The sequence below is a fragment of the Ananas comosus genome, linkage group 6 (assembly GCF_001540865.1).
Source record: "Ananas comosus cultivar F153 linkage group 6, ASM154086v1, whole genome shotgun sequence".
NCBI lineage: Eukaryota > Viridiplantae > Streptophyta > Magnoliopsida > Poales > Bromeliaceae > Ananas > Ananas comosus.
In genome coordinates this window covers 11,664,567-11,677,980 of record NC_033626.1, presented here as the reverse complement: position 1 = coordinate 11,677,980, position 13,414 = coordinate 11,664,567, and the positions used below count along the sequence as shown (strand labels likewise).

The 13,414-nt window shown below is 38.3% G+C and overlaps 1 protein-coding gene across 1 annotated transcript; it reads left to right on the top strand.

The window, feature by feature from the left end:
- LOC109711313 lies at positions 8,873–13,195 on the top strand. The gene is made up of 2 exons (XM_020234288.1): positions 8,873–9,958; positions 12,582–13,195. Exons 1-2 carry the CDS (start codon positions 9,202–9,204, stop codon positions 12,938–12,940), a joined length of 1,116 nt encoding a protein of 371 aa, XP_020089877.1. The 5' UTR covers positions 8,873–9,201; the 3' UTR covers positions 12,941–13,195.

Below are 13,414 nucleotides of genomic sequence, written 5' to 3'. Positions count from 1 at the left end.
TAGTCTAAATTATTTAACATTTAGTTATATATTTTACATTTTATAAAAATAAATAGTAAATTATATAATAATATATCTATGTAAAAATAAAATATTATATAAAATTAAATTAAATAATATATTTATAAATAAAATTATATATATAATACTATATATAATACATAAATATATTATATAAATAAAATATATATATATATATTAGAGAGAGAGAGAGAGAATGAGAGGGAGGTCCACGTGGACCTCCATCTCATGTGGTCACGAGGCCACTTTGGCCTCGTGGACCCGCGCACCCACCACCATCAGAGCCGGCGACGGTTTTTTTTTTCGGCTCCGCCCAGACCCCGCGCCGCGCCACGCGCCCTGCCGGCGCCTGCCCTTGCCCCGCGGCGCCAGCGCTGGAGCCCACCCCCGCGCCAGCCCTAGTCCTTGCCTCGCGGCGCCAGCGCCGGAGCCCGCCACAGAGCCGGCGCCCGCCCCGCGCCCGTGGCCGCCCGCGCCTCGGCCTCCTTGCAATACGTGTGCAGTTATTGAAGAATAATATATAGTTATAGATGCTACTATTATTGTATCGAATTGAAATTAACTAGTGCAAACCGACCGTCCCTAACCTAAGTAGAAAAGACTTTGATGGTTGGTATCCGAAATTTCAAGTTTGAATCCTACTTTATTTATATTTTTAGCAAAATTTATTTCTAAATGAAATAAACGAAGCGGGCAGAATGCTACCTGTCCCTCAAAATGATTAATTAATTAGTGCAAGTGGCAAATGATTTGGTGGTTGATACTTGAGATCTCAAGTTCAAATTCTAATTGATTTATATTTTTAGCTAAGTTATTCATATTTTCAGCTAAGTTTATTTTTTAAAAAATAAAACAAAGTGAATAACATGCTATCTTTTTTTTCAAAAAAAAAAAAAATACTATAGATTTTTTACTCTTATTTTGTGATTGCATTAGTATAGACCCAAAAGCCCAAAATCTCAAGTGAATATTATTCACCCGCAGGTGTAGAAGTGTCTTCTGTACCTGCTAAGTCCTTTGGGTTTTCTGTTTCTTTGTCCTTATGTTTAGCATCCTTAGTTGGAATGTACGAGGTCTTAATGACCCAGCTAAGCGTAGATGTATCAAGTCTGTGATGTCCCATCTCTTCAAAAAAAAAAAAAAAAAAAAAATTACTACAGATTTTTTACTGTTATTTTGTGATTGCATTAGTATAGGCCCAAAGGCCCAAAATCTCAAGTGAATATTATTCACCCGCAGGTGTAGAAGTGTCTTCTATGCCTGCTAAGTCCTTTGGGTTTCATGTTTCTTTGTCCTTATGTTTAGTATCCTTAGTTGGAATGTACGAGATCTTAATGATCCAGCTAAGCGTAGATGTATCAAGTCTGTGGTGTCCCATCTCTTCTACTCGATTGTCTGTTTTCAAGAAACTAAAGTTGATTCTGTGTTCCGTTTCTTTCTTCGCTCTTGCTGTGGATCTAACTTCGATAGGTGCCATTTTAATCCAGCAGCCGGGGCCTCTGGCGGCCTAATCACGTGCTGAAGCTCCAAGCTTTTCTCTTCTAGTGAGGTCATAGTGCGGGAGCACTCGCTCACCCTTAATATGACCCACATGGCTAGCCGGAAGTCCTTTTACCTTTCGAACGTCTACGGGCCCCCAACCTGGGGTGGAAAAGAAGACTTCTGCTCCGAACTTCTCTCTCTCCATAGCGTCTGCCCTAACAATTGGGCCATCTGCGGAGATTTTAACTTCACCAGAAACCAGGCTGAAAGAAAAGGAAATTCTTAGAGTACCAAAGCCATGACCATGTTTTCGAATCTCATCAGAAGCCTAGCAGCTATTGATCTTCCCCTATCCAACCAGTGTTATACTTGGTCGAATATGCAACGGAATGGAAACTTTCATTCCTACACTGTAAAGTCAAGGCACTCCCTCCAAGCCGCGGAGGTTCCGATTCGAGCGGGTCTGGCTACCAAAGGACGACTTTATCACAAAAGTTCCAATTTGGTGAAACGAAGTAGGCCCCAAGAACTCGGCCATCCTCACCATAAATGCTAAGCTCAGGTACTGTAGAGCAAGAATTAAGGAATGGTGCAAGACGAATTTTCACAGTATTGCTTACTCCAATAGGCGCCTGCAGGAGGATATCCAATCAATAGATATGTTAGAGGAGTAGCTAAATTTGCCACAGGAATCCATTGATAAACGAGCAAACCTTAAAGCGCAACTACAGTCCATCCTAGAGGAGGAAGAAATAGTTTGGAAAACTAGGACCAAATAGTAATGGCTCAAGGAAGGCGATGGTAACACTTAATTTTTCCATGCAGTGGCTAATGGATGTAAACGCTTTAACTTGATCGAAGTCATAGAAGACGACACCGGGCGGGAAATCACCAATGAAGAACAAAAGAGAACCTATTTCTTTCACTCTTTTAAACGCTTATTTGGTCAAGCAGAAGAGCGACTTTAGTATTTTGGCGATTGGAGCGAGCTCTACCACTCCACCAGACTGTCGAATCCGAATGATCTAACGGCGAAGTTTACTTTGGAGGAAGTCAAGACAGCTACCTTCCAACTAGGCAGCGATAAAGCCCCCGGACCAGACGGATTCCCACCCCTCTTCCTTCAAACCTTCTCGGAGTCTGTCAAGGGAGATATACTTCACGTCTTCACCGAACTCCAGGACAACAGACTAACTACCGATCCGCTGGATTACTCTTACGTGTGTCTCATCCCTAAAAAAGAAGGTGCACGTAAGGCCATCGACTTCCGACCGATAAGCCTAATCAATGGAATGCAACAGATCATCTCCAAAGTCCTCGTCAATAGACTCGCACCTATTATGCCATCCATTATTTCTCCATCGCAATCGGCTTTCCTCAAAAACCGGCTGCTCACTGACTCCTTTGTCACCGCTTCAGAACTCATCAACTAGTGCTCAAAGTCTGGCAAAGAATGCGTAAGCATCAAAGCTGATTTCGAAAAAGCTTTCGACAACGTCAGATAGACTTCCCTACCAAGTATACTACGGTGGCTTGGATTTAGTGACAAATGGTGGTCCTGGATTCAACAATGTATCTGCAATGCCAAAGTAGCCATTTTAGTGAACGATACTACAACGAGGTGGCTAAAAGCTAAAAAGGGTCTTAGACAATGGGACCCTCTCTCCCCCTACCTGTTCATCTTGGTGGCCGATTACTTGGCCAGGATGACCGAAACAGGTAGGAGTAACAGCCTGATACACGGAATTGGCCCATATGTCGACTGCCAGACGATGCTCACCCAATACGCCGACGACACTTTATTCTTTTGTGAGCCAAAAAAATTCATTATGCGGAATCTTGTATTTCTCTGGAAAACTTTCGAATGGGTTTCCAGTCTCAGGATCAATAAGAACAAATCGGAACTTTACTACTTTGGTCCCAACACCCGTAAAGGAGACAGGCTGGCCAACATAGGATGTAAAGTTGGAAATCTACCGTTTCGATATCTGGGGCTTCCATTATATAATAAGCACTTTCGCAAGGAATACTGGAATGTGCTTATCAACCGCATCGACGCGAGAATTGAAGGATGGAAAACTAAGTTACTCTCCCTAGGGGGAAGGCTGACTCTTGTTAACTCGGTCCTCACCAATGTGCCACTTTTCTATCTTTCTATGTTTAAAGCGCCTCAATGGGTACTGCACCGCCTGGAAGCCCTGAGAAGAGCATTCTTTTGGAAAAGGGTGCTCCAAAATTTTCGGTGGCGCTTGTCTAGTGAGCTGGAAATTAAACTGTCTGCAAGAGTTAGGAAGAAGGCGGGTTGGGGATCAAAAACCTGGACAACATGAATCTAGCTCTCTTAACCAAATGGTGGTGGCGCTTCTTCAATGAGCCACACTTGCATTGGTGCAAATTGATTAGCACCCTCTATTATAGAAGATGAAGGCCGCTGCACGAAGGAAGAGATTTCATACCTTACTCACAATGGTGGAAAGGTGTGATTAGATGCTGTGAGGTGTTCAATGCGGCGCATCATACCAATTGGGGGATGGTAACAACATCAGACTGTGGCATGACATCTGGATTGGTGAAACACCCCTCCATACCTTATTTCCAAACATTTTTGACAATATCCGGAACAAGGAGGTCGTACTATCACAATGCTGGAATTCCAACGGATGGAGATGGCGATATATCTACAGGGGTTTTCCGGCGTCCCAATCACCCCAAAACCTTAGACAACTTTCCCTGCTTAAAGACTTACTCCGTCATTGCAGTCCTACCAATCGCCCGGATCGACTAAAATGGCAGTGGACCTCCAATCATTTGTTTACGGTCAAATCCCTTTATAAATTCCTTGACGATGCAGGTCAGAGAGACCTGATGAATGATCACATATGGAGACTCAACATTCCACTTAAAATCAAAATCTTTATTTGGCTACTACTGCGCAAGAGACTACTCACTGCTGACAGATTACTCAATCGTGGGATGTATGTAGACGGACACTGTGTCTTCTGCGCACTTTGCAAGGAAGATTGCGATCACTTATTCTGTTTCTGCGTGTTAGTCTGATTCCTTACCCTCAAGCTGGGGGTGTCTATTGGGGATTTGGAGGATGCTCGAGACCTTTGGTTCGGTACATCTATCATCTTCGACGCCGCGTAGAGATCGGAAGCCCTAACCCTTCTAGTGGCAATCTGGTGGGTAATATGGACAGAAAGAAACAACATTATCTTTAGCACGAAACCTTTCAATGCTACCCAGGCAATTGAGCGCATCTTACGCCTGACGGACTTGTGGACACAGCTCGGCTGACCGCAACAGCTTGCTGTTATTCTGCTTAATTTTCTTTTTTTTTCTCTCACTTTTTCTCTTATTTCCTCCTTATCCTCTATCTCTATTCTGTTACTGTACTATTTTTGTTCCTTGGCATCGCCTCGGAGGCCTTAGCTGCTTCCACCTTGTATGCTTAGTTCATTTTGCTTAATGAATGAAGCAGATAGCTTACTATCTCTTTCTAAAAAAAAAAAATATTATTCACCCACTATATATAGCAAAGTAGTTGATCATCTATAGCGTATGATTCATCTACTATGTAAAATAAATTTGGTTTTTAAATAATTTTACTAACGCTTATTATGTCTGGCGAAGTCAATTGTCGAATCAGATGTCTTATCATTAAAAATAATTGAAAAACACAATGATTTCTATGCTTTCGAAAATATAATGACCTTGGTCTCTCTATATGCATATATAAAACTTTTATAAGATGATAAAGATATTTTTCTATAAGTGATGCCTTGGGTATCACTTGCTTGCACTGTTGCGCATCACTAATCAGGGCCCTGTTTGTTTATTTGCCTATAACTGATTTTTAGGTTATAAATAATTTCTAATTAAAATATAATTTAGTGAAAATTATTTTTTTCTTGTTGTTTATTTGCCCTAAATAGAAAGTCAATAGCATTGGAACTGTTGTTATCTTACTTTTTGAGTTTGTTATACTAAAAATTTTCATACTAATAAGGTGAAAAAAGTTAAAACAGTTATTTTTTTATCTTTTTTTTGGGTAATTAATTTCACCACCACCTGGGACAAAATCAATCACCGCATTTTGAGAATAAAGTTATGAACAAATTAAAATTTACAACAAACTAAATAATAAAAATAAATATTTATGCCAAAAAAGCCTTACTTCATTTTTCTATAAAAAAATATGCTCCAAAGTGCCTTGAGAAAAAAATAAAATAAAATGTGAAAGTCATATAAGATGATGCAGTGTCTTCAAACAATCAAATTGCTCTTCTAAATTTCACTCATCCTACCATAATTTTTTTTAAAAAAATATTTTTATTATATTAGTTTTTAAAAAATATAATTGATTAAGTATAAATAATATGGTATTTATTTACACTGTAAACTTCTTCGTGCTGGGGAGGTGTACGAATAAATTAGCGTTCTCCACGTATTGATTATCAGAAAATCAAATGACTTCTTAGGAGACCTAATCACTGCTTACACGTACTGTTTTGCCATGTACGGTAGCTTTTCAATTACTTCTCGAGTACCATCAGAGAAAATATTAGTGTGGTCCAAACATTTCTGATCTTCCATTACTCTCCTTTGTTTTTTTGTCTTTTTTGTAGGGGAAGATAACATATTATTATTTTAAACTTAAAATCTCTGGTTAAAAATATAAAGCAATTCAATTCTAAATTTACAATCTTAAATACCGATTATCAAGATCTTAACCAACTACGCAATAATTCTTTGTCGGAAACTGAAAATATTATGGCTCTAAAGAAAGAAATGGCAATTAGCTTTCGATTCTACTCTTAAATAAAATCTATCGTGTCCATAAACATAATAAATTATTTATTTCGTTTCTAGTTTCACACGAACTCCATCACAGCAAACATATATATATCATCAATGATAAGAATGCTATAGGAGGCTGCAACTATTTCACCGTGTCACGATCTTAGCGTTTTTGTTCGCAAAATCTGGAGCTATCTTTTCGTTCGAAGATGAACAAATCTTATTTTTTATTACTAGTCTTGACCTCTGCGTCCTACGACTAAGTATGCAACTCGCAAAGACCGTGACAACCAGGTCCCCAACCATGTGCCACACGATTAGCCCAATTAAGGAGAGAGAGAGGAGCCTACCTATAAGGATGATGCCATGTGTGAACACACTGCAGGTGATCAACTCAAACGTTAATTATGATATTATTTATTATTGTGTGGACTTTTGATCATCCAATATTAATTAATAGACAACCCCCCTTTATACATCAAAGGGATTTAGCAATGCATCAAAGGGATTCGGCAATGCGTGTCCTTTCTAGATAAAACGAGAGGTTAATTTATTAATGTGTGAACTCGATCGCCTGTGCAACTTTGTTGAACTACTCCATGCAATTTTTTCTAACGGAGAAATGAGTCATACTACAAATTTGGAAGGTGATATGATAGTTAAATTACAGTAGTTTGAAAATGGTATGCAGGTAAATCATTTGTACTATTATTTTCTAGCATTCACACGACATTGGTTGCTATTAGAATTTTAACTGAGTTTCGTGAAATGATCCAATTGAAATACAAATCAAAGCCTTGCGACGATCTTATAAACAAAACAAAAAAAAAAACTTCTTAAAAAAGTGCTTTTAACAAGGAGAAGCATTAAAAGCAATTTCATGTATGGATAAACTACGATGCCGAATCAATCAATTTTAGCTAGGTCCGCAATCGAAATTGGGCGAAATTTAGACTAGATTCAGACATGTTGTGGCCACCTATGTATATAAGAATCCTATCACTTTAAGTGTGTGTTGGGGAACTGCAGGGACCAAAATTAACCAAGTATCTGAAAATGATAGTGTCTTTGAGCTATTCGGACTATTGAAGAAAGTTACTTCGGTTCAATAATTGCAGCCAATGTTTCTTTCTAACTTTTGTGGTCAGAAATTATGTTGTCCACATTGCAGTGGCTGCTGTCAGCTTAGACAGTCGATTGCATATGAAGTTTCTATCCACAGGATCGATCGATATCTTAATTTGATCCTAAAATGGTTATTTGCAATCGCCTACTTTACCTTACAAAGATAATCTTATCACCAATTTAAAGTCGGCAAGCGGTCGTGTGGTTGCTAAAGAGATTAATCCAAATCTGCTGAATCATTCGTGTTATGATCTTTTATATCTTAGACTTTCCAGTTTTGTCATGGGGCCTGATATTATGTCTCCAAAAATTTAGTCCAACTTCTTAGACCAAATGAAAAGCCATTTCTGTCCTTTGATTAATCATGACTCCCAACATTTAATGCCAATGTGTCATTAGAAAAGGAGAGAACTTAATCAGATTCTACAGTATATATATCAAAATACTTTTCAAACTAAGAATTTATCCCATGCAATGACCCCTTAATCAAGTCCTGCAAGCTGGCCCTGCGAGAGTTCGATCACGACCTGGTTATGCGTAAAATCGTCGACTCAATCGAATCTTTGGCTACACCGACTGTCCCTAGCATAAGTGACAAAAAACTTAGTGGTTGGTACTCGAAGTTTCAATTTTGAATTTTAATTAATTCACATTTCCAGCTAAATTAATTTATTTTTAAAAGAAAATAAACGAAACAAATAGCATGCTATCTTTCTCTTAAAAAAAAAAAAAAAAAAATCAAATCACTGACTACACCTTTTCATGCAGAGGATCTGAAGGTCTCTAATTTTACAGCATCTCTGAGTGCGAATGGTTTTAAAGACCACTTTTTTTTCCCATTCTTATGTGTTCCAAGAGAACCGAAAGTAATGCATTTTAATTTGGTAAATTAAATTGTTTGAGTCTATTGAGTTGAGTCCCTGTACCAAAATTTATTTGAAATGATAGAAGGGTGCAGGAAGAACAAAAAGCTTAGGTGCAAATCTAAATGCATATTGAATACTTGGTGGATGATATAACCGGCCCGACCCACCTACCCGGCCCGTTATATTCAATCGGACCGGGTTGAAAGGTGCAAGCCTTAAAAATCCTGTACAGGTTTAAGAATCATTATTGTTTCTATTTTTGGATTGTTGCTTCTTTTATATATATATATATATATATATAGTAGGGCTACTATACTATTATGAGTATTGGGTCCTTCGTATTCATAAGTTGTTTTTGATAATGGAGCTTTACACATCATTAAGTTATAGAATTATATCCCTCAATCCAAAAAAAATAATTTTACCTCCTAAAATTTAATATTTTTTAAAAAAATTAATAATAAAATAATAATAATAATAAGATTTTAAATATATATATATATGAATTGGACTGGAATACTATTAATAGTATTTGGTCTTTTTGCCATCAAATTTTTAATTCTTAGATGAAAAATTATAAGGTTAGAATTGTAGCAGTCCCCCAGGGTTTAGTGGTGGATTGAGTATGTGATTGATTGAATAGTATAATATAAACAATAAAATTAATTAAATGTAAATTTAATGGTTAAAAAATCAATAACAGACTTTATGTATATGAGTTACTAAACTATAGGGCAAAAACCTTTTAAACCAACGGCAATTTCCGTAAACGCTGCGGTAACAACACCACGTAGGTGATCCCACCCCGTCGGCGTTGCTTCCCTCCTCGACGCTCGTGCTTTCTTGATTCAAAGATTCCAAAATAATCTATCAAATAATTAATTATTTCCCCGGTTTCCCCTCCATGGCCGGCGAAGAAGCCCTAAAACCAAAAGTCGGCGACTCCCTGCTCTCCTCCATGGCCGTCTCCCTCCTCTCCTCCATCGCCGCCGCCGCCTCCTCTAAACTCCCCCTGCAGCACCAATCCCTCCTCCGCCTCCTCCGCCGCGCCCTCCTCCTCCTCCTCCACGCCCTCCTCACCCTCCTCTTCCTCCTCCTCCCCCCGGTCAATCCTAAGCCCCCGGCCCCGATCCCCCGCGCCTCCCCCGCGGCCGCGCGCGCCCTCTCGCACGTGCTCGCCGTGGTGGCCCGCGTCCCCGTCGCCTCCCGCAAGTACGAGGCCGTCCGCTCCCTCGCCGAGCGCCTCCTCGACGACAACCTCCGCTTCTCCTGCGTCGGCGGCGGAGGGGCCGTTCTCGGGGAGCTCAACCGCGCCGCGCTCTCCGACGCGTTCGCTCGCACGCTGCGGCGCCTCGACGCCGCCGCGGCGGCGGCGGCGGCGGCGGGAGGGGATGGCGGGGTGGAGATGGTGGTGGGGGCGGTGAAATCGAGGCTGCGTCGGTGGTGGTGGTCGGCGGCGGCGATGGAGGGGGAGGAGGAGTACGAGGCGGTGGGACGACCGGCGGAGAAGCTGGCGGCGGAGATGCTGTGGCTGGGGCAGAAGATGTCGGAGTGCGGGGCTGCCGGTGAGGCGGTCGCGCTCTGGGGCGCCGCGTCGGCTCTCGCCCGCCGATCCCTCGCCGTCGAGCCGCGGCTCCAGGCGGCCTTGCTCCGAGTTTCAGGTAATAAATAATAGTTAGTTACCAACCTTCTCTTACGCAAATAAGGTTTGTATAGTTTTCAAATTCGAATCATTTTTTTCAACTAATTTTTTTTAAAAAAATAAATAAAACGAATAACATATCCATCTATCTTTTTCTCATATCAGGATGGAATTCGCAGCATCTTTATGTTTTAGGAACAATTAAAGTATACTTATTTAATAAACAATAATTTTTTAATAATAGTCATCAACCCATATTAATTATTTAAATTTTTTTTAAAAAAAATATATACGCATGTAATCATATTGTTTTAAACTAGAGATATCAATAGGTCGGATTCGGGGCGGATTTTTTAAAATCCGAATCCGAGACCCAAATCCGAATCCGACAAATTTTAAAAATCTATATCCAAATCTGAACTTGATCAAAAATCCGAAATCCGAACCCAAACCCGAACCCAAAACAATTACTCTTTTTTCAATATTTCAAAATATATTACATTAAATTTAAATTTCTAAATACAAATTTAAATATAACATCAATTATATATATATATATATATTTATATATATAATTTAAATAAAATCTAAATAAATTTAAATAAATTTTATTATTTTTCAATACCATTTGCCTAGTGATCGAATGGGTTTAAAATCAACAAATTTTAATGACCGTAGTGAGCCGTTTGCAAGTTTAATGGTGTAGAAATATTCAAATCACGTGAAATTTTGATAGAAAATTCTTTATATTATATAAAATAAGATCAATATCTTTGATTTAAAATTTTAATGTCATATTATTACATTTTGTAATATTTTTATTTTCAGCCGTTCATTTTGAACCCCTTCATGCACTAGGCAAATGATATCGTAAAATCATAAAATTTATTTTCTAGGTACTTCAAATACTCTAGATCAAGTTTAATGGAGCCGATCGACAATTCGAAAGTCGCAACATCGAAAACGAGCTGAAAGTACGGAAGGCTTCGTACTTCCGATAGCATAGTAGCCTCACTATATATATATATATATATATATATATATATATATATATATATATATATATATATAATGTAAAATAAATTTAGATTTTGGTTGGGTTCAGGTCGGGTTCGGGTTCCGGTTCGAATCGGGTACAGTTAAAATTCATATCCTAATTCATATCCATCGAATTTTTATGTTTGATATTCATATCCGAATCTATATTCATTTAGTATCGAATATATCTGTTCTTTTTGTATTCGGATTTGAATAAAATTTTAGGTATCCGTATCCATGGACATTCCTATTTTAAACCCCGATTAAGGGGAAGGTTTGGTGGACCTGATGGTGATAACCAATGAAAAAGTACCTTACCTTCGTCGTTGGCGTGGGCGTGGGCGTGAGTGCAGGTAAAGAGCATACGGCATCTGTGCTCCCCTGCTGTTGCTGTGTTGTTGTTGTTTGCGTGTCAAACTTGTAGTTGGTTCATAGGAATATTTGCTGTTTGGGTTCAGAATATTCGAGAAAATTCTAAACCATGGTTAGGCCACATCACGTGGATCTAGTATTCACCGCTGGATTTCGTGTGGTCGTAATCTAGTATGGAGATGCTGACGTATACATCACGATATTGGGACAAAAACTTTCTTTGGGCAAAAACATGTCCAACTTATTAATATTATGGAACATTTGATTAAGCAATTTAGTTTTTCAAAATTTTAATTAATTTTACTGTCTAATTTTTTTTTTTAAGTTGAGTTGGTGGATAATATTTTGATTTTAAAATTTAAATATATTATTTATCTTTACAGATTTAGTTAGTATATTTCGTATAATTTTTATAGTTATAAATTTATTAAAATAATTATTTTAAATTTTTGAATGCAATTTATTCAAATCAAACAAATTAAAAAGATGAGTAGTACGATCAAAATATTAAAAGTTTGAATGGTTGATTCAAAATTATCTATAATTCATGTGAGGTCGGTATGTTTACCTCTTCTTTACGTAGAGTTTTTTCTCATTTTATTTTCTTTATGAAAGGCAGCGTGCAAGCAGAAGATTGAGTAGATTGCATTTTGTGGCCTCAAATTTTACAGTGTGTGACACTCTGCTGCTCAAACTTTATTTTATTACAATTTTGACTCAAATTTCTAAATTATTATAAATATGTTATACTAAGTAACTTAGCTGGTTGAATGCCAATGTTTCACTGATATGATGGTAATGTAACATAATTGTATTTGCCATAGTGGCATATTATTATTTAACTAACTTAATTTGGTCGTGCTATTTAATTACAATAATTTAAAAGATTTGAGCCAGGAATCACAGTAAATTAAAATTTGAAAACGAAAGTGTCACGCCTCAAAAAAATATGAACACGGAAAGTGCAATTTAGCCTAAAAGGATAGTAGTACTGCTATTTAGAATAGTTGATAGGTATTGGTATCTTCAGGAAAAGAAAATATTAAATAAAAAAGATAACATTAGTTTCATCAATCTAGAACATTTATCTTCTCTATTTCTTCCACAATTTTGCTTGTATCACATTGTAATGCTAAGTAAGGAAGCTCTAGAAAAACTCAATGACTGCAGTTACAACAACATGAAAATGGCCTGCTGAATTTATTACTGAAACAAGCCTTTTTCTTCTGCAGTTTTCTTATTCAAGCATGCCAACTCTAAACAATTCGAAGAAGGTAAACAAGGGGAAGAAGAGAAGGAGAGGATCATCGCTGATGGTCGGCTGGCCATGTTGATGTCGTGGCTGCCGCTTCTCTGCCAAGCAAGCAACGGCACGGATTCTCCCGTATTGAGCAGCAGGGAGAAAGAAGAGATGGTGAGAGTGTTAGAGGAACTTATTGAGAAGCTGAGTTGGGAGCAGCAGGAAGAGGTTTTGGCTCTCTGGCTTCACCACTTCGCCTCGTTCCCGGACTCCGATTGGCCTAACCTGGAGGCCTCCTATACCCGGTGGTACGCGGAAGCGCGCAAGCTCCTTTTGAAGTATAGCCCATAAATTGAGAACGTATTGAAAGCAAACATAGTTTAAATTCGAGGTATAGTAATTACTTAAAAGAAAATGATGTATAATGGTTATGACGGTAATATAGGTAGCCCAGTACGTAGCTGAATTAAAGTAGGACATTATTCTGTTCATTATTATGGTAGTTTATTATTATGAAATAACTCTGGCTGGTTTCAGCTGAAGCACTGTACGAAGAGCTTTAGTCAGATTTATATATCTATTCATAGGATGAATCAGATTAGCCTACCTCAATGTTTTTTTGTTTTTTTTTCTTTCGTTTTGGTTCGTGCTAAGATTGCATTCAAAAAACATCCGCAATTCAGGCCTCTCTCAATTCAACAGCATTCACAATTGCAGATTAGGTGATGCCGTTTTGATGATCAAAATGTATACAACATGTTAATTGCCATTAGGTGATGCTTTTATGATGATCAAAATGTATACCTGACTCTTCTGTTAGCCTGT

Excerpts from the sequence above, each read along its gene's own strand:
- LOC109711313 (XM_020234288.1), top strand. The coding sequence starts at position 9,202 with ATGGCCGGCGAAGAAGCCCTAAAACCAAAAGTCGGCGACTCCCTGCTC. Across the intron at positions 9,959-12,581 it reads GGCCTTGCTCCGAGTTTCAG|TTTTCTTATTCAAGCATGCC; the intron begins GTAATAAATAAT and ends TTTCTTCTGCAG.